The 26,422-nt window shown below is 35.8% G+C and overlaps 3 protein-coding genes across 3 annotated transcripts; 1 reads left to right on the top strand and 2 right to left on the bottom strand.

Annotated features, from left to right (window-relative positions):
• The first annotated feature begins 637 nt into the window (after positions 1–637).
• Positions 638–17,929, top strand: LOC109059921 (EF-hand and coiled-coil domain-containing protein 1). Its single transcript, XM_042766460.1, is given in 9 exon segments — positions 638–1,483; positions 1,784–2,199; positions 13,067–13,215; positions 14,030–14,120; positions 14,122–14,163; positions 14,373–14,538; positions 15,876–16,034; positions 16,444–16,513; positions 17,321–17,929. Coding segments are annotated over 9 exon segments (2,007 nt in total). The 5' UTR covers positions 638–706; the 3' UTR covers positions 17,458–17,929.
• Positions 17,930–18,060: 131 nt separating this feature from the next.
• On the bottom strand, positions 18,061–23,500 carry LOC109059920 (microtubule-associated proteins 1A/1B light chain 3A). Its single transcript, XM_019077089.2, has 4 exons — positions 23,327–23,500; positions 22,002–22,057; positions 20,914–21,020; positions 18,061–19,366 (listed from the first exon to the last, which is right to left on the bottom strand). Exons 1-4 carry the CDS (start codon positions 23,364–23,366, stop codon positions 19,204–19,206), a joined length of 366 nt encoding a protein of 121 aa, XP_018932634.1. The 5' UTR covers positions 23,367–23,500; the 3' UTR covers positions 18,061–19,203.
• A 382-nt stretch (positions 23,501–23,882) lies between these two features.
• LOC109059919 (dynein light chain roadblock-type 1-like) lies at positions 23,883–26,397 on the bottom strand. The gene is made up of 4 exons (XM_042766461.1): positions 26,277–26,397; positions 25,877–25,952; positions 25,596–25,763; positions 23,883–24,195 (listed from the first exon to the last, which is right to left on the bottom strand). The coding sequence occupies exons 1-4, from the start codon at positions 26,277–26,279 to the stop codon at positions 24,152–24,154; spliced, it is 291 nt and encodes a 96-aa protein (XP_042622395.1). The 5' UTR covers positions 26,280–26,397; the 3' UTR covers positions 23,883–24,151.
• Between the last annotated feature and the right edge of the window lie 25 nt (positions 26,398–26,422).

The following is a 26,422-nucleotide window of genomic DNA, read 5'->3' as shown; positions in this document are numbered from 1 at the left end:
CTTTAGTGAAAGTGAAGGCCATTTTCGAAGGTACAAAATGTACAAAAAAAAAGGCATAGTTCTCACCATTGCTTAATTCATTAATGTTTCCTAGAAATATACGGTAAAAAAAAAAAAAAAAAAAAAAAATGGGTTAATACATTTAATTTAACAGTATTTTATTTTTTATTTTTTTGCAAATATAATTACTTGTACCATATTACTTACCGCGAAAACTTATATTTAACCAGACAATACATGTACTTTAAAAAGAATAATAATGTATAGCTCTATTATGAACATTAGGGTATTGTTTTGTTCTTTAGTTCATATTTGTTGCAGTATTTTACTTTATTTTTTATTATTATAATTTTACACTACGTGGGCTATAGATTTATTTGCCATTCTCCATGAAAATTGTAATTAACATTGATGTATCGTCTATTACTATCTGTATTATTATTGTATATTTCAGTAGCTATATTTTAAGTTGCGAAGTATTAGTTTTATGTTACATTATATCACTTATGTATATGCATGAAATATCGTGTATATCACACAATGACTCTCGAATTGCTAGCTTCTTTTCGAAAGTTTTTTTTTTCCCTCTGCAGTGAAGGTTTTGTGGGCAGTCCTCCCTTCATAGCAACGCCCACGCGCGCACAGCGCAAGAGAGTGTCTACTACAAGAGTGGGGCGGTCTGGTGTTCAAATGACATGAACTTGGTATGCTGTTTGTATGCTTAGATGATCTGTTGAATTCATTAATCCATTTTGACACTATAAATGGAATTCTTGTGAGGGAAAATATGGAAAAGTCGGACGCATGCGATCCATACAGCCGACCCGCGCGCAGGACACAATGGATAGTGAGCACTCTGGCGTATCATTACGGACTAGACCGTGGAGTGGAAAACGAAATTATAGTCCTCGCAACAGGGCTGGATCAATACCTCCAAGAGATATTTCATCACCTAGACTGTCAGGGAGATGAAAAAATACCAGCCGAGGATTTTAACATTCTTTGCGAGATTTTAGGACTCAATAAAGAGTGTGATCTGGAGGAGTGCGCGGGGATTTGGGATAATCTACCCAAAGAGTTCAGCTTCAGGCAGTTTCACGCAAAACTGTGCGGCTATTTCAGTACCAAAGCTGGATGCCAGTATGAGAATGGGAGGTTGTTGGTTGGGAAGGAGAGCGAGCATATAGAGACGCAGATCAGACTCAGGAGCCCCTTGAGGCGGCGCGAGAAGCTGCTGTCTTTGGGTACCAGTAAAACGCGAGAAAGCGGAGAGCCGCCTGCTTCTTCCACTGTGGATAGACACGCGTCGGTTTGTAGGCAGCTGGGGTCCTGCACGAGGGAGTGCTATGAGGAAATCGTGGCCCTTGAGGAGGCTGAGGACAGGATAACAAAACTTGAGGAGGAAAATGCGAGTCTCAGGGAGTTGGTGGAGGACATGCGCGCAGCTCTTCAAAGCAGTGATGCTCGATCTCTGGCCTTACAGGTACTGTGATGAACTTCACACAAGAGATTTATTCTAAAATTTATTCTCTTAATGAAATCTACTTTATTATTAGATCGAGTTATCATACGAATATAGGTAGTTTTAGCCCCCCCCCCCACCACCACCACAAACTTACCATGATTTTGCTACACTAACCATAAACCATGGTAAACCTGTGGTTATACAAATGGTAATCAATCCGCCCAAAACCATGGGTACTACACTTCTAATTTAATAAAATCATGGCTTATTTTCATAAGGGCTATAACATTCTTCTGACATGTTTTCTGTGTATCATAGGTGGGCCTGTGGAAAAGCCACTCGAAACATAAACCAGAGGGTGGCTGTTTTATTGCCCACCAAAGGCAAACAGCCCAGAAACCTAACACTTCTGAGAACCTGAAGGACATCCAGAGTTTCTTGAGAGAAGTGGAGTACATCCGGAGTTCCCGGGACGGGCAGATCGAGGAGGCCATGCTCTTCAACCAGAAGCTGGAGCAGGAGCTGCGAGTATCACAAGAGACAGTGCTGTTGCTGGAGGATTGTATCAGGACTCTTAAAAAGGAGCAGGTTGAGATGAGGAAAAGAGTGGAGGAAGCCAGGCAAGCTGTTCTCAGTGGCCTCAAGAAAGTGAAGGAGCTGGAGACCAAAGCCAGTCTTGTGCCTGTTCTGCAGAGGCACATCGAGCAGCTAGAGATGGAGCTTCTGTTCTACAGGTTAGTATAACAAGTGCCAGAAGCAACAAAACAAGTGAAATACATAACACTTTATTTACTGAACTGCTATTTCGTGCAGTTTTGACAGTGCTTATTCAGTAGGCTTAACTAAGGATCATGTATTCCCACAGACGTTTGTCATGGTGAGGTAATCTGTTTTTACACTGGGATAGCTTACTTCAGCAATCATGAACCATAAAGAAGAAATTATTCTCACTTACCACAGTTTGGCACCTGTTTCTGGGGATTTCACTGATGTAAATGTAGAGTGGCGGCTGGTCAATAGGGGGCGCTGGGGCGCCGCCCCCTCAAGTTATCCAGGGAAGAAGCCTACTTCAACATGTTAAAAATAAGTTAAATATACACTACCGGTCAAAAGTTTGGGATCAGAACGATTTTGAATATTTTTTATGCTCATCAAGTCTGCATTTGTTTGCTCAAAAATAGAGGAAAAATTTTTTATGCTCATCAATGTAATGTATTGTTAGTGTATGATGTAAATAAAGCTGTCTTTCTATTTTAATCAAATAATATTAAAATCTTAAAAATATATTTGTTTCCTGTTATGCAAAGCTGACCCAATTGAATTTTCAGACATCATTACTAAGACCCACAGGTTTTTTTTTACTCTTCAAGTCTTCAAAGTGTCACATTGATCCTCAGAAATCATTTTCTCTCGCGAAGCAAAGAGGACACGGAGACCGACAATATGATTCTGATTATGAAATTATCAGTGCTGGTGAACTGTCCCTGTGATGATCATCTCTTAAATACTCTGTGTTCCGTTTTTGGAACAAGGTTCTTTGATACTTTTTTTCAGGATTATTTCGGATGAGCTATAAAAAGTTAGCAAAAGATGGCGGCGCTGACTTCCGTGTTTTTCCGGATTTGTCTAAAATAGTCAAAATCTTTTCAGAACAATATACACTACAGTCTCAAAATGTAATATTCTGAAATATTAGGATGTCAGTAGCCTATATTTTTATATATTAAAATCTTTTTTTTTGCAAAGAATCATTACTCCAAACATGTGTTCAGAAAAATATGCTGATGTTATCAGAAGTGATAGCAAAAGATTTATTATTGTTACAAAAGTTTTATATTTTGAATAAATAAAAAGTTTCTTTTTAACTTTTTATTTCAAATAGAAATCCTAAAAAAAAAAAAAAAGTTGGGGCTCAGTACTTTCTCAAAAAAAATTTTGGTGTTAAACTGTTTAAGAAGTGATAGCAAAGATTTATATTGTTACAACATATTTTGAATAAAATGCTATTCTTTTTACAAAAAAAATTTTGGCAGCACACCTGTGCCAACATTGATAATTCTAATAATAAATCAGCATATTAGATTGATTTCTTATGGATCATATGACACATTATACTGGAGTACTGAATTACAGCTGATGCTAATTCAGCTTTGCATCAAATAAATAAATTCTATTTTAAAGGATATTAAAATAGAAACCATTATTTTATATTGTAATAACATTTTGCAAGATTACTGTTCTTTTATTCTGTATTTTTGATCAAATCAATACAGCCTTAAAGAGGATAAGAGTTTTCTTTAAAAAACATTATAGGTCTTACTGAGTCCAACCTTTTGATCGGTAGTTTATATTGCAAAAAAACTTGAGGCTGAGCTCTAATTGGCTTGTTTCAGATTGTCCTCGGGGCACAGAGCACTGTGTCCCAGACCCTCCCACTTTTGATTTTAGTGAATCAGTATTGTTTTTATTTATTTTGGCCTCATGTAATTGGATACCTCTTCTGAGATGAAAGTAAATTTGATTTTATCTTTACAAAAATTCCTTTCACAAAAATTAATAAAAAAAAAATAATAATCATAATAATAATAAAAATATGGATCATGGAGCTTGGATGGAGTTGGCTAGCTGGATGCGATGTAAGTCTTGCCTTTTATTGTTTTCCGTGTTTGTTATTTCAAAGTCCTGTTACCGAAACATTGTGGATAACGTCACAGACGGTAATTTAAACAACGCAGTTTAACTTGAGGCGATCATCACGGTCCAAGCACAATGGCTTGTGTAGATGATATAGTTACTCAGTGGACATGTATCTTTTCAAGTAAAATATGAGTCTTTATGGACATTTTATTATATGCACAATAATAAAATAGATAAATTGGACATACATTCAGTCATGTCTGACAACTTGACAAATATGTTGTCAATAACATTAAAATTAAGATAAAAAATAATGGTCTATAAGTATTTAGGAGATTGCAGTTTTTGCATAATTATTATATTGGGCTTTATTCAACTTTATGAAAATATAATGAATTTATAATGCAATTTTTTACTACAAGTCAATTTATTGAACAAGTTTTTAACTGAGAACTTAAAGGATTTGATATCCCGTGGCTCCCTCTTGTGGACAACATTAGTATTATGGCCTTCGTCTCTGAATCACAATAATAAAAATGTCTGATATTGTTTTATTAATGATTACATGTTTAATGTTTACTTTACTAACACTCACATTAAACTCAAATTTATTTCATGCTTTAACAGTTGAATTTTCAACTTCCATTTTTTAGCTAAGCAGTAATGATACATTATTATGTCACTTTTTAAGTTGTTATTTAAAAATTGCATTCGGTCCTGCTGCCTGCATTAACAGTGTAATTAAATTTGTTTGCCCCCTCAAACCCCCACCCCCAAAATTGTTTAGCACCAGCCGCCAGTGGTAAAGACTCTGTCAAAACATGACAATTTAACTTTCAAAGGTTTTACGGAAATTGCAGAGTTCATCTTAGATATTACTTTGGTATTATTCTCCGTTTTATGATGCTGACAGTGAAAATTTTAAAATTACAGTTTGACTTTTTTTTTATCAGGATTTTAACAAGATTACAGCACATCTCTTCCAGAGGCTAATGCATTATTGTCATCTAAACCAGACTGAATGCAGTAAACAGTCTCATTATTACATTATGTAGCTTCAGATAATCTGACTCACAGTGAACTGAGATTCCTCGGGGTTAAAATGACTCCCGCCGGAACTTGCTGGCCCTGATTGTGCAAAAGTGTGCTAACACGCATGCTATTTAGGTTGGGTTGATGTGGTTCTGCTTCTCGAGTGCAGACCTTGTTTTGTTTGGGTTCGTTTAGTTGTCATCGTGTGTGGCAAATGTGCTCCCATTTTTGGTTAGCTGAAATTATGCACAGCTACTGCTGGAAGCCACTCATTTTGTATTTTGGGTTTATACTTGGGCTGTCATTGAACTTTCCTAGCGCACAACCATTTAATTTAAGTTTAGAAGCAGTTAGTCTTAACGTCATCAGTGTTTACATATTTCTTGCATGCTAATTTTGAGACAGCATTCCTGGCAATCCTGACAAAAGTGGATTTACTGCAAGTCTGGAGTTAAAAGTGTTTTCTCATTTACAGAGATATATTCACTTTGTTAATGGGGAATGTTTTTGCAGTCATTTCAAGACTATAGTGTTCTTTTTCAGATAGTTTGAATAAAAAGTCTAGCATGCTTATGGATTTTGAAAGACAAATATTAATGAATATTGAAACGGTGGTCATCGCATCTATTCAGTGGCAACATGCAGGTCTTACTGACAGAGACACTTTGACATTTTTTTAATAAACTTTCATTTTTATACCTTTAGGCTGTACTAATCTGTGTGACATCTGTGGTGAACTTTACCAGAAAGTTTTTCAATGGCCCCTCCATTGATGCTCTTAAGCCAAATAATTCATTCCAGATCCAATGGAGCTGACACATTTGGGGAGAGTTCCATTCAGCCCGGCAAGGCCTGACTAAAACAGATTGAAAGTTCCCATCTATCTTCAAACAGTTTCCCCGCTCTAGATATAATGGAAGAACACTCCCTGTCTATATCCTAGCAACAACTCCTACCACCCTCACCAAGTTAAGAGATCTCGGCATGCTGCTTAAGAATGTTTAAAAGCAAGTTCCTTTTTGTTTTTACGTTAAATTACCATACCAAATATTTGTGATGCTGCCGAAGAATGTGTTTTTCAGAAGTGCTGCTTTTTTGCAGACTTTATTAGTTTGGGTGTAAATAATTCCTCTGGCTGTTCCGCTGTTTTAATATTCAGCCATAACCAGTAACAGACCTTACATCTCAGTGCCATATTTACTCTTGTCTTCACACTTGTAGAGAATATGGTAGAAAATGACATGCCGTTATTGAAGTCATTTTGCCAGATATAGTATATTTTGTTGGACTGCGGTGTGTCCAGATGACATTTTGAAGCTAAATAAAGGCTTATAAGATGGCTAATAAGATGTTTTCCATTATCATTATCAGATAATAGAATGAAAGGGTATAGTTTGGGTGATTTCACAAGATTTTAGATGTTTGTAAGTTTTTTTTATAAAAAAAATTTTGCATCAAAGAATCCTGAAAAGATGTATCACAGTTTACATAACAATATGCAACACAACTGTTTTCAACTTTGATAATAATAAGAAATGTGTCTTAAACATCAAATCAGCATATTAGAATGATTTCTGAAGGAAAACAAATGCTGAGAATTCAGCTTTGTCATCACAGGAATAAATTACATTTTAGGAAAAAAGCTATTTTAAACTGTAGTAATATTTCACAATATAACAGTTTTGACTGAATTTTTGATTAAATAAATCAGCCTTTGTATATATAAAACTAAATAAACATCTAAAATATATTTTTTATAGATAATTGTATTTATTTATTTTTATGAATTACTATTATTATTTATTAGTTTTATTAGAATTAGTATTATTTTACCAGTTTTTAAGGACCATTAAAAAAAGGACCATTTTGGTAACCGCAAATGTTATATTACAAGTAAGTTATTGTGCATCTTTTCACCTGGTACCAAATAGATATATTCACAAAGTCTGGCAATAACTGGAATAGATTACCTGTTTGCATAACAACAAAAGGTGGAAGTAATTGTAGCAGTCATGAGGCTTGTGTTTCATCTGCCCTTTTTTTAGGGGGGAAATGTAAACATGCTTTGTGTCGTAGCCACGTGTAGAGCTCTCTGGCTGGTATGTGACCGATCAGAGCAGGGTTTTTTCTTCAAGGCCAGAACACACCATGGGCAAGTGCTGAAAAGTCCCTAGAGTGCATCCAATGGGCACACAGTTCTCTGAAAACAAAAACAATGGAGGAAAGCTTTTGATGCAGCCGCCAGTGGGCGAAGAGGATACCGGTCATGCTCCGCAGGTCATGGACTGACACATTCACACTGAGAGCAATGCCTTTTATCTGAAGATAGAGGTGTGTCTGCTGGCTATTTATCATGGTCTTTGTGTTCAGACCTTAATGCAGTTATTGAAATAATCACACATTTTAATAGCTCACTTCAGTCTCCCACCTGCTGCTTTAACCTCCCCATCTGCAACAATAATAAGAACAATAATCAACAATAATCAACCATATTTGACTCTTTATCCAGATGAAAGGGATGCCTATTAAACTAATTATTGTAGCAGTGGTCTTGGAAATGCTGTTTTTTGTTTAGAGACACTGTTTTAATGTCAAATTTCCTTTTTTAAGATCTGTTATAATACAAACCTGGACCCTATCAAAGCACCTGAATTATTGTACAATTTTCTCCAGATTCTGCACATCACAGTATTATGTGGTTTTATGATAATGACTTCATGGATGTTCTGGAAAAGAAGATAAACAAATTTGCCGTTACTTACTGATCCCAAACTTTTGAATGGAAGTATAATGGAAAATAATTATTTTTATATGCAGACCCTAGAGAGACTTTTTAATGAGCCATTTCCGGTCATATTCAACCATTTGCGGTCACCCAGAATGAGAGAAAGTCCCAGTGTAGATCTCACAGATATTGTGTAAGGTTTTTCCGAAGCCCCTCTTGGCCCTAATGAAGAAAGAGGAAGAGGTTTAGATGGAGGCCAGGTCTCATGGGGGAGGTGGTGGGAACAGACCTGATCTGTTCACTTCATTTCCAAGAAAAACACACCGTCCGTGTGTGTCCTGCCTGGAGGCATTTTTCTCTCTCTCAGAATCCAAGATGGACTGAAGCCCTCAGCTTAGACCCCAAAAGAACCGCAGTGTGGCGGACCTCAGGACAAAAGAGACAGACTGTGCGAGAGGAACACAAAGAGAGGAGGGGGGACAAGAGCAGCCATCTGGAGGAAGAGGCAAACACTCAGCTGTTTGTTCAGTGGGGATGAATTTCCACCATGATCTTACGCTATTTATCGCTCTGATTTCAGATGTGCTTTATGTCCCTTTATTGATACCAGGTGAAAAGCATTGTGTTTATCATCAGGTCTGTGCTGTTTTTGAGCTTTGCTGACATCACAGAGACTGACATTTTAAATTTAAGGCCATCTAACCGCTCAAAAAAATCTGTTATTATTCGGAGGACTATTATTTCAGCTGCGGTGTGGCCGAATCTTGTACGATGTGTCCTGCTAACCTGTTGTACCTCAACACATAATAACAGGGCTGGACAGATGGAATGAACAATCTTTTGAAAATTCCCCTCTGTCTAAAGGAAGTAAAGAAATGTCTGCAAAATGAGGCCTCATAAAAATGTTGTCTTTAGGAGGACTTCATACGGCATGATTTTTTGGATCCAGTATTTTCTAATGAAAAGCTCCTGAGACCTTGACTTTTTTCCATTTTCAAACACAGCTATGAACATTTCCCTTTCTCCTCCCAACCTCAGCCAGCTGATACTCTTGCTCTGCAGACCTCAGCACTAATAAACTGCCCAAGTTGTGGGAGGAACTTTCTCAAAACGTACACTTTTTTCCCCCCTTCTTCCTTGTGAACACTTTGATTTGTCTGAAATGAAAACTTGCACATGGTTCAATCTGTTGTAAATCCATTTGGATTATTCTCCAGTGTATCTGTTTCATGTTTATGACTTGTGAAGACAAGTAAACACTTTGCGAACCTTCTTCAAAACTGTGTTTACTGGGACTGCCCTCGTAATAACAAAGATTCCGGACTCTGATTTATTACCGTCTAATTCCGTTTGGAATCTCCAGACGGTTCCAGACAGAACCCCCCAGCAAGATCAGGTGATTTCCCGCATCTCATACCATATAGTGGAAGGATAACAGCATCTGTGCATCCTCACATGGTCCATGTCTGCCAGTTTGACTCAGCCTCTCTAGTCTTACTTAACCAGGTATCGTGTTACCAACCATGTGCCTCGTCTTAATTGAGGACATCTGTTTCATAGTCTCAAGATAAATCGGTTGCTTTATCAGCATTTATCAAGGACCTCACAACAACTGGCCAGACATAATCTTGTTATTTATGTGGTTATTTAACATATTGTCTCATCCTTCTAAATTCACTCATTCAGTCTTCATGCCATTAAAAGAAAACTGGGTGCAAGAGGGGGTCTGGAAGTTCAGATCCTGCTGAAATAAACACAGGAAGTGCACGTCTAAACCACAAACAGCTGGGCTCGCCCCATGTTAGTACATCACTCTGGTCCAGTGTAAATATAGTCGAAAGATAGAAACCTATTGTTAGCAGCCTGACCACCAAAATAGAGTTACTTGTTGAAGGCGAGAGACGAGATAATGAGACAAAAGTGATACACAGACTAATGAGATATACAGACTTATTTGGGCAGGATTGGTTTTCTAAGCTACATTTGAATTTTAGTTCTTATCACTCAACGTGTTTTCTAGATGTGATGTGGTGTCCTTATTAATTTTATTATTTAATTTTAGTTTTTTCTTCGGATGCAATCCATAATGAAAAGTACAGCATGTGGAAGATCGGTGCACAAATGGTAGCTCAGGTAGGCCAAAAAAATACATCAGGAGAAGCGTTGGGATAATACAGTATCAGCAATCAAAGACATCTGCATTCAGACGGGATTAGATTTCTCAGAGGACCATTTAGTTTGCCGAAAAACAGTAGGTAATTTGCTCTGGAATTTTTATAGAGGTTGTGTAGAAAAACACAGACATGGCAGATTTGCACAGAATTAAAATTGCACAGTATGTGTATGAAACACTACATCGCCCTAGAAAACTAGTCCCATCTGAATAGGGCTTTTGCAACAGTTCTGTCTTGCATCTGTTTTGGTTTTGTAACGCACTAAATTTTCTGAAAAAAAAAAAGAGTAAGAAAGCTCGGTAGAGCTGTGTGATGAGTAAGTGTTGTCCTTTTCCTATTAGTAATATTTTTAGCCTATGTGTCTAAAGGCAGTCTTGGCCTCATGGTTAGATAGTCGGACTTGTAACCCGAAGGTTGTGGGTTCGAGTCTCAGGTCCATCAGGGATTGTCTGTGGTGAATAACCAGCGCTCTCTTCCTCCCTCTATACCATGAATGAGGTGAGACCCTTGAGCAAGGTACTGAACCCCCAACTGCTCCCCGGGGGCCGCAGCAATATGGCTGCCCAATGCTCCGGGTGTGTTCATGGTGTGTGTGCGTGTTCATTACTTGCAGAGCACAAATTCTGAGTACAGGTCACCATACTCACTCATTCACTAAAAGAAGAACAGATTAAGGTTCAGTAATGTGATATATTTCTTTGAAGTTGGCTTGGTGTGTCCTGGCCTTTAGAGTTCACTAAATGAAAAGATTGCTTTGTATAAGGTGGATGTTTGGAAGACAGCAAAGATGGAATAAAACAGAATGGAATTAATGGCTGCGAAAGCTAACGTATGCCAGATGGAGGTTCTGTCAAATTTGGGCTTTGTGTTTGTCTTATCCGGACATATGCTCTGTTCTCTCTCTCTCTCTCTCTCTCTCTCTCTCTGTGGACACTGTGAAATAAAACCAGAATTTTTCAGCATTTTAGCATCTATAGTATGCATGAGATGTTACATACTGTATATTAAATTTCTCTCATTTTGTCAGAACTGTGGCCTAGAGGTTAGTGCACTTACTCATGTTGAACTGTGCTGTGTTTTTCAATCTGGATTGCAATAAACTTGTCAAATTTCATTTATAGCTTGATTTTACACCTTCCAAATTATGTAATTATCACTTAAAAAAGGACTTTGGAGCTAACATAGCCCATATAACACAATTTTAACATTTATTTTATATGTATATGTAATTAATAAAAATAATCTTCAGTGTCACATGATCTTTCAATAATCTTACTTTTGTTTTACGAAATGTTTTTTTTTCAAAAGAACATTTATTTGATATATATATATATATATATATATATATATATATATTTATTTATTTATTTATATTAAATTTTCTTGTAACATTATAGATCATTACTATAATTTTTTTTATCATTTTAATGGATCCTTGCTAAATCAATGTATTAATTTAGTTAAAAAAAAAAAACAGCAGTGTATCATGGTACTAAATGATAACCATATTAATTTATAATGACATTTGGCTGGTGCTATGCCCAAAATTGTGTATTTGGTGTAATGAAATGTGTTTATGCGGTTTAAGGTTAAAAAAAAACATTATTTTCCACATACTGTACATTATTGTTTCTCCTCTATGCCCCGCCATCTGAAACGCGTAAATTTTTACAAGGCTCATCGCTCTGAAAAGCGAGGTGTGCTGTGATTGGCCAGCTATCCAGCGCGTTGTGATTTGCCGAATACCTCAAGCGTGTGACGGAAATGTTACGCCTCTTAACATATTGTGATGCCTTATATATAAACATGATTTCTAGTCGTGTCTTCTTTTGGAAGGCAAAGTAGTTTTGCTTTCTCAATGAAACAGCATCACACACCGCAGCCTTGAGTGAGCAGGGGCCGGAGGCCTAGAGTGAGCCATGGTCTAGTCCAGAGGCAGGCGGCTTGAGGCGGATTCTACGAAGGAGCATACCTTGTGCTTGAAGCAACCACATGTGAGGGTCTCCCTGGTAGTCTCCTTTGGCAGCTGTGGGTCATCAGAGAACCCTGAAACCATCCTTTAAACGACCCCCCCCTTTACAAACACCCTGCATCTCCTCATCTGACAATGTGGATTGTAAATATTGACCTTAAACAGTGTGTACCATTCAGAAGCAAAGCGAAGTGTACCAAGGGATGATTTTGTGGGCTCATACGGCCTGTATTTATGGCCGCTCTGCACCGAAGGGTTCCTCATGGTGGCAGGATATATGCATGAGTGCCCCCGGCTTCAAATTCTTTTCCCTTTTTGACTCTGTAGAGTGACTCTGGGATTCATGCTGGAGCAAATGGATTTCTGCAGCCTTTCACTTTTTTCTCTTCTGCAGGCAAGACATTGTAATCTGGAAACATTTATTCTTTGATTCACAAAAGCCCCCTATTGCATTTCTTCTGACGCAAAGCTCAGAGAAACGGTTGTGTTGAAATGACAGAAACATAATTGACTGCATTCATTTATAGCTGTCTGACAAAACTAAAGATGTTCAAAATATATTTATTTTAAAGTCAAATAATGTACTTTTAATACCTGGCTTCAGAAATACTGAAAGATGTGCTCAGATATGTAAATGATGTCAGCCATATGTTAAACATTCATCATAGTGCATACTGTGTTTTTAGGGTCTAGTACTTTTCATGATCTTTAATCTTTTTTTTCACATTAATGAATCTTCTGTCACCATGCCTGGCTTCAGTTATCCTCAAACACTGTTGCACCTTCAGATAAAAATTACGTTGATCATAATACTTGGCATCTTTGTTAGATAAAGGTGTGGAAATGATGTGTAGTGCTTTATATGTTTGAACATGATTAAACATTTGTACATTTAAAATAATGCTTAATTGAACTAATAAATGCTAAGTGTTGCAATTCAAGTGCAAGCCTAAACAGTTTATTGCTAGTGTTATGTTACTAGATTGTCCAAAACCAGAACTACACATTAACATCTGATCTGCTCTGACTTGTTATTTCACTTACTGTATTTTTCTTTACAGATCTGAAGTGTCTAAAACATCAGTTCCATTCATCAGCAAACCAGACAGACGGTATAATGGGGCTAGTCAGACTGCGCCACGCTGTTGCCTAGACACAGAGCAGGATCGACACTCGCCGACGGGACGTGCAGAGACTGTGCCTGACACTAGTAAAGCAAATATTACTCAACCCTTTTTGAGACTCTGTAACCTGTAAATTCTTGATACTTGCATTTTCTGAATCATTTTAGAAGACACTCATCATCAGTTTTATGAAGAGTATCATTGCAGATTCGTGTCTGTAAAAAAACAAACAAATTTAAAGCTGTATTCCGTAACTTTTTTTTTTTTTTTTAATTATCCATAAACAGCTTTTTAGCAAGTACATAACCAATCAGTGTTCAAAACTATATCCTTACCTAAGCCCGATTCACAAGGAGGAGTCCCGGCTTGTAGGCTATATCATATGTGTGGATGCTGCAGGTGGTGGATATAGCCTCTTCTTATAACAGCTTGAATAATTAAACGTCATTTTGAGAATAGAGTCTTGAATGGTGCATGATGGTAATGAAACACATGTAAGTGACTGAAATTAGCATTAACAATTTGAGAACAAAGTATAACCGATGCACACCCCACGTTATGAAGATAATTCCGCAAATAACTGCAATTGCAGGGTTCAAACAGAGATGGCGACAAAGAGGCAAAACTTAAGGACTGCAGCTTTAATTAAATAAATGCAGCCTTGGTGAGCATGAGACTTATTACAAAAACATTACAAATTGTATTGACCCCAAACATTTAAACAATAGTGTGTATATATATATATATATATATATATATATATATATTTTAAACAATATAGTAACATCTAAATTAACTGGTTTATTCAAGTAAAACAAAACAAAATGCTTTTTTATTTTGATACGTTGCTTCAAGTGTAATGAGAAATTTCATGCCTGTTTATGCTGTGTGTTCATATAGTGGAGGAGCAGCTTTTCCGTTCAGTGGAGGGTCAGGCGGCATCTGATGAAGAGGAAGAAAGATGGACCGGAGAGCAACAGAGACAAGTGGACGGTGAAGCGAATCCTCACCAGACTGTCCTGCTGTGGAGACAGGTACGCCCATCCGCTGCTTACCATATCACTCAATGCCTTTCCAAATGACCTTGTGCGGCTGTTTACAATTATTTTGTACAATCTGAAAATCAAGTGAGATCCAAACATGTTAAGATTTAGTAAATGGCTTATAGGGAAGCATACTGCCAGATTTATAGTATTTTCCATCCTGCTTGTTTCAGTTCCTCACGTGTTTTGTATGCTCTCAGGTGTGATGAGAAAGCAGCGAAGAGGCTGCTGTCTCATTTCGGCGACTCTCGCACAGAGGAGAGTCAGACGGCTGTGCTAGAGCTGCTGGAGAGGGTCATACGACTCAACAAACAACTAGAACTGAAGGAGAGTCAGGCCAAGAGGGCAGAGATGGACACTGACCAGGTATGACTGCATTCAGCTGATGGGTTTTTTTTTTTTTAAACACTTAAAGGGATAGTTCACCCAAGAAAAATGAAATTCTTTCATCATCTACTTAAGTCATTTCAAACCTGTATGACTTTCTTCTATGGAACATGAACACAAAATTATGAAATATTTGGAACATAGAAAAAGAAAATGTTCCACAGAAGAGAGAAGGTCATACGAGTTTGGAATAACATTTTGTGGTTGAATTATCCCATTTAATTAAATTCTTCAAGGGTTAAAAGGAAACATTCTCTGAAGGTTTAATGTCGTGTGTCTGAATGACCCTAATTACAAGTTTCCAACAAGTTCACATCGTCAAGTTGAATATTAATAATTTTTTATATTTCTCTTGTGATAATTATGTAAAAACAAAAAACAGTACCAAAATGAATAAAGCAGCTTATTCAGCAACCTTTACATAGCCAGAAATTCCTGATGCGTTTTTGCAAAAGAACAGAGATGAACTGACAGAAAAACTAAATGATGCGTTTTTGCAACTGTATTCATTTTGCTGTTATGAGCGTTGTCATAGAAACAAATAATGCCTGAGCTGGAGGACATGTACAGCTGGAGAACAGAATCACATTAAACTCTAAAGAAAACAAACTCAAACACACGTAGTAACCCAGCAGTTAAACCTGTATCAAAGATTTCAAATACTAATGAGACATTTTCATACGCAAGGCCACAAGTTCATCCAAATAAACTTTGGCTGCTGCTGCTGCTCTTTTAAACCTCCTTACGTCACCAAACCAGGACTTTCACGTTCATGGTTGCTGTTGGGTTGAGGGGTGTAAAATTAGATTACAAGGCTTTTGCCCACCGAGAAAGGCAGGCTTCAGAGAAAAGCCACAGCTCTCCCACCCAAGCAACCAGCCGCGTGCGTGTCTGTGTGAACAGCCAATCAGATGACTGCAGGAATAAACCTCCAGGCTTTACATAATTACATGAACATTGAGCTGTTAGACAAAGCTCAGCTGTGATGCACCAGCCGTGAACTACATTGCTAGTGCTTTTAAAAAGGCCCCACACACATTCATGGAAAAAACCATCCTCGAATACTCTGGGCATAAGCAATTTGGCCCGAGCCCTAACGTGAGCGCAGGCAGCAGATGTAGAATTTTTGACATATGGTCAGACAGGCCAAAAACAAGCATATCTGAACTATTTCTGTCTGAGAAATTATGCGTCTCGGCTGAATTATGTGATATCGTCACATCTGGCAAGGATTTTCCTAACCTGAAATTCATTGTGTGTCGGAGAGTTACTGTTTAAATCATGCAAGTTCAGCGTTAAGTGTCGTGTTTCTGCAGATGAGGCACGCCCTGGTCCAGGAGCTACAACAGATGGCCGAGGAGACGGAGCTGCTCCACCTGGAGCTGCAGATGCTGGAGACGGAGCGGGTGCGTCTGTCTCTGGTGGAGGAGAAACTGATGGATGTGCTACAGCTTCTGCAGCAGCTGCGAGAGCTGGTCAGCCCAGTGATGCTATAGTAAATGTTTTCAAGCTGCACAATAGAAGTGTTTATCAAGCACAATGGATTTTCTTATGATCCTAAAATAATATCCAATTTATTTAGGAAGTCATCAATAGCAACACAGCCATATGATTACTATGCAAGTATTTTGTGTAATTAATGCAATTAATATAGTTTCATGTCATGGCTGGTTGATTACATTTTCATTATTAATACTGACACATGAAATTAGAATTAAATAAGTATTTTGCCATTTTATTATTTTAATCATTTATTTGAGAAATGTATTCATTAATATATAATACATTTATAATAAAAATATACATTAAATGTATTTAATTCCATTTAATTACCATTTATTACCATTTAATATGGTGTTACATTTTATTTATTTTTTATTGTAGAACGTCTCGAGAAGATCTTTAGGAAAGATTTTGCTCAGCACATTGGAGTCCTGCAGTGATCCTCAGCATGGTAAGAGACACAGTAACTTTTAACTTGCCAGCTCTGCTCTTATAAAACCTTCATTGTATAACAGGCCTGGTATGCACTGAAAATGTGGCAGGAGCATTAGATGTACAGTATGCTGCAAAAGTCTGAGACTTTAAAAACCTGAGATTTTATTATTATTATTTGTATTTTTTATTTTAAGATGGGATTTAAAAAAAAAAAAAGTACATGAAAAGATGTAAGTAAAATATGTAACATTTTCATAGATCACTACTCAAACTCAAGTTTGTGACATTGATCATTCTTGACGTTCTTGCTTCCAATAAAGCACAAATTGCTCTTTGGCTTTTATCTCAAATCATGCTGGAGAATAAGATCTTATATATACACACACATATATATATATATATATATATATAATATATATATATTACTTGATATAAAATTTAAAAAAAAAAAATTTTATGCTAAATGCCAAGGAAATATTTATTTTCATTTAGTTTAACAATGTACTAAAATAACTTAAACTTAAATAAAAGTTAATAACTATACAGATATTACAAAAAAAAAAAAAAAAAAAAAACGAATAGAAAAATTAATAATTATTTAAAATTTAAAGTAACGTGAAATATAGAAATATTAATATATTAAAATATTGGTATAAACTGTAGTAGTGTCGCAGTGATACTAAAATAACAGCAGAAGTAGTTAGAAAAAAAAACATTCTCACTAGTGGTCTCAGACATTTGAACAGTAGTGTACAGTATAAAGATGGAATTAAAAGATTGAGTGTATAGTGGATTAACCTTTCCATACAATGCTGATCTGCAGGGAAAGCACATATCTTGGAGGTGCTCAATGCTCTTTGTCATGAGCTGGCTGCATGCGAGATCCTCTCTAATGGCAAGACGATAGAGAAAGCACAGAGTCACCAGTCTCTCGACAACTCCCTGCTCATCTCCTGCTAGACATTACTGCCACCTGATGGTCATAGGATGCTACAGACCCCTACACAAACTTTATTCTTGGAAAACGGGACCAAAATTAGCCATGTATTTTTCTTTGTGTTTATATTTCTGTGTATAGTTGTGTAAATCATTTAGCTCATTACCATTTATATTGAAACATGATGGGATTAATTTTAAAGCATTTAAAGCTACTTTTAAAGATTTACCTTTCACAATGTCATACAATGTTGGTCAGTATTATCTTAACATACTTGCACATTATACAACAGCCTTCTTTAAAGCCGCCAGATCATACAGAAACTCTCAGGTATAGACTAAGTATGGCTCATTATATCAAGACTAATTCAAGGGGAAAACATCTATACTAGATGCAGTATATTACAGATGTTAACTAAATACCTTAGTAAAATAAAGCTTTTTTCCATATCTTAAATACAGACTGGACAGCTGTTGAGATCTGAATTCATGCAGTTTTCATTTCAAAATTTTAATTGTGACTGTCAATTGTCTTTTAGCACTTCTGGGCAGTTTTGTTGTTCTTTAAGGATTTAAGGATATCATCAGTGCTTAAACGTTTAGAAATGAAAAACACAACACATCATAATCATTTTGTACAATGATTTATACACACACATTTTTCAAACATTTCAAACATATAGACATACATATTTCAGGGTTTTTTTTTTGTTGTTGTTTTGTCTTGTTTCCAAACATCTACAAAGTCTTTCTGGTATTTTAGCTTTAAATAAAGCTGAAATAATTAACAAATCTATAGCATAAATCAATATAAAAAAAAAAGGATGAGAAAAATCATGCAAAGTAGTGCATCACAATCCCTTCATTAGAGATTTAACAGAAGGCATACAGCTCGTATGGTGACACAGGATAGAAAAAAAAACAAGTATAAAGGAGAATATATATTCATGTGCTATAATTGTTGAACTTCTAATAGTTTTGTCCTCTTAGATGTTTTAATTGTGCAAAAAAAGCAATTTATTTGCATCTACTAAAGATTATGTGAGTCAGACTGCAGAATACTCTCAGATGCCAAAAGATCTCAAGTTCTTTAGGCTCACATGTGTACAGTACAGATCAATGTGACTTTTGAGTACAGTTACTGTCAGGCAGTATCTTTATTCTACAATGAGTGGATGAGTTATTTTTACACAGGAGCCCAGAAATAAACACAGGCTCATAAAGGCTTCAGAAACAGGAAATTTGATGAGAACTACGTTGCATTATGATTAATAAGCACTTAATTCTGAAGTAAGATTTTACAATCTTACACCAGCACCACTAAGGTCTGGCAACAGGAAATTACTACAAGCAAACAGACAGAAAAAGCAAATTAATCCTAAAACAAAGAAAAAAAAAACACTCACTTATTTACAAGAACATATGCTACTAATTATTTGACATAACGGCCTAAAAGTAATAAAATGCCAGGGAAAAAAAGCAACTGGCGCCAAATACAAAGTATTAACATTGTAATACCTACATTGAGCTTATATATATATATATATATATAAAAAAACTACGTTTGAAATGGGGCAAAGGGTCTGAATAGCGTTTACGGTTGTGCTGTGGTTTGTACTGTAGTGTCACATGGAGAAGAAACAACGGCTTGATTTTATTTCATACCAGCAAGGAAGGAGAAGGGATGATGAGTACATTTGGGTGAGCCTGCTTCCTGTTGACGTCTCTTCCTCCCTCTGCTGTCCCTCTCTCAAAGGGCGAGTGGCCGGCTTAGCAACCAAAGGTCTCCTGGGAGGCGTAAACCATGTAGAGGAAGCCATCTTCATCTCGCTCTTGTTCGTAGATCTCAGAAATGGGGGTGGACACACTGACCATGCTGTGCTGATTGACGAGAAGGAAAAACGCCTGGGTGGGGTTGAGCTGCAGTCTACGCCTGGAAAAGAGTGACATTATGATTACTGATTATAATGACAAAAACATGCACATTCAAGTCAAATTAAATCGATATTCTGGGTTTGGTACAAATTTAGCTCAGTCAACTGCATTTGTTGCATAATATTGATTACCACAAAAATTTAATTTCAATTTGTTCCTCGTTTTCTTTAAAACAAAAATCTGATTTACAGTGAGATGCTTACAATTGAAGTAAACATTAAAATACCCAACGTTTCAATAATATAGCCACAAGATGCAAGCAATATGCCTGATATGATTTTTGTGTGAAAAATATCACTTATTAACATTTGTGTAAGGGTACGTTCAATTTAACAATTTCATTGCTATGAAAACCCTAAAACAGCTGTATAAATAATGATTTAAAAAGCTTTTATACCCAAGTTTTAAAATGAATAAACTTCACATTTATGCCTTTAAATCTTTAGAAATCTGGCCTCATTAACTTAGACTGAAAATTTGCTTTAAAAAAGCCAAAAATCTGGTTTACAGTGAGATACTTCCAATGGAAGTAAATTAAAAAAAAGTTTCTATACTACAGCCACAAGACCCAAGCAATATGCTTGATAATATATATTACTGTAAAAAAAAAATCACGTTTTTGTTTCCATGCAAACCCTTAAACAACTGCATAACTGATTTAACAATACATTTCAAACAATACACACATAAAAAAAAAAAAAAAAAAACTTTTATAGATTTTTTTTAATATATATATTTTAATAAATCCTCATTTTTAAAGAAAACAAGGGATGAGTCAATAATTCTTTTGTGGTGATTATGCCACAAAATTATGCTTGATTGAGCTTAACTTGTATTGAACCTGAAATATTTTTTTATAATTCATGTCCATATTTATTTATTTTGTAAAAAGCCATTTAAAATGTGATGCTAGTGCAGCAGAAATTACAAACTTTAAATGTCTTTAAATTCTGATATTCACAATCATTATTTTAAGTCTGAACTATAAATAATGCAGCAGTCATGACTAGTCGCCATTCACCAGTGACTATGAAGTATGACCGGCCGCATGGGTCCAACAAAATGTTCTTACTCTGAAATGTTCTTAACTGACTGAGTCTGTGTTAAAATACTGGAAGGCAACACTGATCTACAAGCTTCCTTTAAGAGGAAAGTTTAGCTCACTAGAGTCTTGTTTTAAAAATAATACACTACAGAGAATGTGGATGTTGTGCAAAGAGTTTTCAAGTTTGAAAGCGTTTGGAGAAGTCCCCTGTTGATTACGGGGTCAGCAGACACTCAAAATTGGCACATCGTTGCATTCCCCTCCCCCACCCTGCTTCAAACCCCCACCAGACGAGTAAACAAACTGGACGAGGCCGAATCACACGACTCACTGCAAGTGACTTGTACATGGACAAAAAAAGCTCTCTGTGTATCTCAGTGATATCATCTGAAAGTCATGCAGGAATGTACACTCAACAACCTGGTTCTAAATATTCAACAAGTAAAAAAAAAAAAAGCATTTTAAAGGTTCAAAATGGGATTTAAGGATATTATGTTTACCTGATTATCTTTACCAGCTCACTCATGTTAACATGATCAGGAACGAGGAACTTGGTCTTGTCCAAGACGGGAAGTTGCTTTTCCCCCTTATACCTCTCAATGATCACCTGGAATAAAAAATATTAACAAGACAAATGATATAGTCTTTTGACACAGTATTAAAATAGGTCTGGAGCAGTGCTTCTCAACCTTTTTTACTCCAAGGTACCCAACTGTCCATAACAATATTTATTCAAACAATATCCATTAATTTACCAGTTGTTTCAGATTTACTGATTAAGTATATGGATGTTTTTTTTTTAATTATTAATTTCTACCCAGCAAAATACTTTAGAGCAGAGCATAACTAGAAAAATGTATATAAAAAAATAATTTTTTTAAGATTAACTGATAAAATGACTTATAGGTCTATCACACACTTTTAATACTTTTGAGGGGTTATTAAATGTAAATATGTATATAAAATTATTAAAAACAACAAAATTTATCATCAGAATAAAATAAATGTTAACTGAAATAAGATAGAATATAAAAAAACTTTTTTATTTCAGTTAGTTGCCAAGGCAACATTACTCATTTTAATTTAGTAATTGATTTACTAAAATTACTAAAACTAAAATTGATATAAAAAAGGTTAATAAAAACCTATATAGACATGTGTGTGTGTGTGTGTGTGTAATTGATTTACTAAAATTACATATATATATATATATATATATATATATATATAAATCATGACAAATAAACATGACAAAAACCCACAACAAACACTAAAAATGAAAAATGTGAAAATAAAAAATGATTCAAAATTTGAATAAAACCTATGATAGCATCTCAGTGATATAAACTAACACTGGCTTCCTCACATGTCCTGGTTTCCCAAGACCATGGGAACCCTGGTTCTTCAAAGGGGGTAAATTAAAACATGAAATATATTGATTTCTTTTGTTGTTTTAGCTTATTTTAAAGCCCCCTTAAAAGAATCTTAGCATCTCAAGTTGACGTGTATGTAATATCTTGAAAGCAATAAAGCTTCACTCAGGCTTAATTCATTTATGACACATCCATAAGACAAAACAGTTTCTCACCGGAATTTTATTGGGATGTTGCTCTCGTATCTGCTGCACTTCCTTGCAACGATCAGCTGAAAAACATGAGAAACAAAACAAAAATGTAGTACTTTAAATGACCATACACTACAACACTATACTAGGATGTGTTTATGTAACTAAAATCACGCATGATTGACATGAATGTAGTCATCCCTCATTCCTCTAAACACTAGTTACTGCATTAGCATCACTTATGTAAAACCTGTTTAGCAGAAAAAGGCTATAAACATTCATGAGGCATAGGCAGATAGTAAGGATTTATTATTGCTGTTTGACATAGCCCACTGTATTTTAACCATATAACATATATAAGATATATAAATATGAAAAGTCATTCTTCCCAAAGAGTTTAATATCTGGCATTTGTGACATGTCTGCTATAAAACCAGAGTAAAACAATTGATTTCACAAGGGATTAGTACTCTTATTTTATCCAGAGTAACCCAATTTTATCTGAGAAAAGTCATAATGTTTGAGTCAATCCAAGTAACACTGAGCAAAAACATGCATGTTAAATCCTAAAACACAATGTCAAGTCAGCTTGCTCATTGGGACAGCTCTGTGTCAATGTATTATTTTAACTAAGCCCATGTCGGGGTCATTCATGTCGATTACATAATCCCAAAGGTTCAATAAATATGCAGAACATATTGACCTGGACGGACATTTACAGATGTGTTTAAAACAGCAGATATGTTGTTCTTGTTAGGTTTAAGAAGATTATGCAAGGCTTTTATGCTCCTCCCTCCCCACACCCTGTCCTCAGTCTGAACTATGAGAAAAAACTCAAATTACAGCATCATTTCACCAAAACGTGGAATGTCCATCTATTTCTCTAATGTTGTTATTAATTACAATTCATATTCATAAAAGGACTGCTTACTTGATTTTATAGTGCAAGGACACTAATATCAGTATGAAGAAAAAAAAATTAGATAATCTATCATAGATGTTAATCTTCCCAATACCTGGCATTTCAACTGTGGATAACAATACACCAGTATAAAAATATGTATATATATATGATCTCTAACAAATCATCTGTGGATTAAAGCTGTTGTTATTTAAACAAGAGGCCTATGAGCCAGACTAGCTCACTGGATACCAACTGACCTCTGTCGGTTAAAAACCGTCTTTTAAACTTAAATGTATTTCTAAACATCTCTAAAATCATTTCATAATCATGTAAAGCCTTATAGGAAACTGTAAACAGTGCGACACCTAGCTGCTAGCAGGCTAAAGACAAAAACAAACCTGATAAACACACTTGGCTGACACAGCACGAATAAAACTCATCTTACCAAAGCTCCGTCTCTGTTTGAAGGGCCTGTCGGATGGCATAACTGGGCTTGAATGTGGTAGAAAGGAACTAAAAGGCGTTATATGTTATTGTATGCTAAATTCTCGGTCGACTTCGCTTCTTTTCGACCTCCTGACTCACTGTAAGCAAAACGGCTCGAGACAATGTACTGAAGTTCGTGATGTCATAGCAGGATTTAAAGAGACAGCGTTCAGTTTAAGTACAGGCCTACGTACATAGACGAATAACAAAACATTTGGAAGGTATTTATCCTAATCTTATAAATTAAGTTTCTGCCACTGATCTATATGTTCTCTATTACAGATCAGTGGTTTCTGCACATTTTGCATTTTAGTAACCATTTATAATAACTTAATTACTAAGTATTTGAAGCATTATCTCTCATTTAACAGATCAACAGCTCATATGCATTTAAATCTATCTACGAATCTAATTATGTTATGTTTTGTTTCTCCATTATGTTTTAAATTATTGCAAACTCTATAACACTTTGGCTTTATTTCATTCCATATGAAAATATACAGGCAAACAATAAATTAAAGGAAATGCATTGTTGTTTTATTGTCCTTTTAGCATACACAAACAAGTACAGTATGTCATAGTGTCATGTTGATGCTTGCAGATGATGAACAGCTGAAGAAGTTGCAAAAGAGAGAATATGAGAGAACAATAAATTACACAATAAAGAGCAAATTATTGGAATGATAAGCAAGAGCAGTACAAACTCAATATTTGCAATAAGCTAGAACTTCACTTTCCTATAACATGAAACGAAACACTTTCGGCAACTATGAAGAATTCAGGACTACTCCGTAGGATTTTGAATGACGATCAGGAAATAGTCCTTGTCTGTGGACAGAACAGAATAAAATACATTACTAATTTATGATCATAATCATAAGTATTTTTGGCTTTGTGTAGACAGCCAGCAAAATACAATTATATGGCATATACAACTCACATCTGTTTAGGTTTTTGTATTCTGAATAGAAATATACAATAAATTACATGCACACACACAACGTTTATACACAGAGTAGATACACCAGATATTAACCACACTTTCTGAACAAATTTAGCATTACATCAGTTGCTGACCAATAAATCCTCTGCAGTGAATGGGTGCCGTCAGAATGAGAGTTCAAATGACAAGAGTTTCAAACGGTTCCAGTCCATCAATTGATGTTTTGTAGAAGTGTGTTTATCTCTCATAAAAGATGACTTTTTCACCGGAAAAATCAATATTATAGATTACATACTTGTGTTTTAGCCGGAAGCTAAAGCAGAAGTTTGAAGTTAGAGAACATCTCAAAAGAGGAATTTGCTAAACACGCAGCTTTTTGCTTCAGTCGTGACGTTAACTTGTACATTATTGTGATCTATCAGCTGTGTAGACTCTCATTCTGATGGCACCCATCCACCGCAGAGGAACAAGTGATGTAATGCTAAATTTGTCCAAATCTGTCCCGATGAAGAAACAAACTCATCTAGCATGGCCTGAGGGTGGGTACATTTTCAGCAAATTTTAATTTTTGGGTGAACTATTCCTTAATAATAATAATTATTATTGTAATAAAATATATATTGATTTAAAGGGGCCATCAGACTTTAGATTTTTTGCATTATGACAAGAACTCAAATGTTATCTGTCATTATGAAGATGAATTTGTTCTGACACAGTTTAACTCTAAACAAAACATGGTCAGGTCAAAGTGAAAAAAAAATATCAATTATCAATTTTACTGGTAATCCCCTGTATGAAGATTTTTTGGATATATCACAGTTTACTTTATTTTGCTATCCTTACTTACATAAATGAACTATAGTATCCTGCACCCACTAGCAAAAAAAAAATATATAAAAAATTATATCTGGTGTCTGATTAATTTTTGGTTTGACTGGACAAAGTCCAAGTGTCTTGTGTCTACATGCCCCACAGAAGAAAGAGGTGGGATGAGCAAAAGCTCATTATCATTTAAAGAGACATGCACCAAAACAGGTCTCTGTGAACATAGCTGTTTTTGACAAGGTAAAAAGGGTGTTTATTACACAATCACTGAGGAATTTTAACCAAAGTGTGTTGCAGACATTTCATGAAGACCCTAATGAATCATACCAACTTGTGGAAAATGGGCATCAGATGTCCCCTTTAAAATATTTTAAGCCAGTCCTCTGGCTTGGAAGTTTGTCTGAGAACCACTGCACTAACCTAATGGAAATTAGCATTACAGAAGTGTACATCTCTTTACCTGGGGCAATCATAATCTCATTCTTCTTTGATCGAACTCTGAGAAAGGTGAGATCATTTTGAGGGTCGATGTCCCTCACCATTCCCCGAGCTTTCATGAGCAGCTGGTGGACATTACCAGCATACTGAACTGTGCTCGAGTTGTCAAGAGTGCTTTTGATAGGAATGCCTATTAAAAGAGCACATAGGAATATTACAGATATAACAACAATCAATTTCATGCTGCCACTGAAGCACACCACAAACGAAAACATCTGCATGCATTTCTCATTTGCCAGATACCTTCTGCATTAACAATGATGATTCCTTGCACTCCTTTCTGACTCTGAATCCTTTTGATCGTCTCTTCCACCTCAGCCTGCAACACAAACGCAAAAGTGATAAAAACGGCAAAGGTAACATGAAAAAAGCCGTATGTCACTACTTAGTATCTAATATCATTCAAAATAGCCGCTCTGTAAAATCCCTCAACCTGTCTGCGGAAAAAATAGACGTATTTTTGATTTTGTTTATTATATTTACACGAGCAGTAGCTGGTTACTAAGTGCCATCTCTTACATGACAACGCCCTGCAGTCAAAGTTAGCCCAAAAAAACCGTAACCGAGACAATAACAAGCTAATAAATATGTACTTTAAATTACAGGCACATATTAGAACGTTTAAGAGCTAAACTGTACTTGCCATTGTGATGATAAGTCGCCTTTTCGTTGCTTAGATTGATGCTGCAAGCTACGGAACTAGAAGTAACGTTATGTAGTATGTGAATGCGTTACTGCCCTCTGCTGGACTGGATGAAAGCAGGTCACTGCAACAGCGCTGAGGCTCCC

The sequence above is a fragment of the Cyprinus carpio genome, chromosome A11, assembly GCF_018340385.1.
Source record: "Cyprinus carpio isolate SPL01 chromosome A11, ASM1834038v1, whole genome shotgun sequence".
NCBI classification, from domain to species: Eukaryota; Metazoa; Chordata; class Actinopteri; order Cypriniformes; family Cyprinidae; genus Cyprinus; species Cyprinus carpio.
Note: the sequence above shows the minus strand (reverse complement) of the source record. Positions and strands in the feature narration are given on the sequence as shown.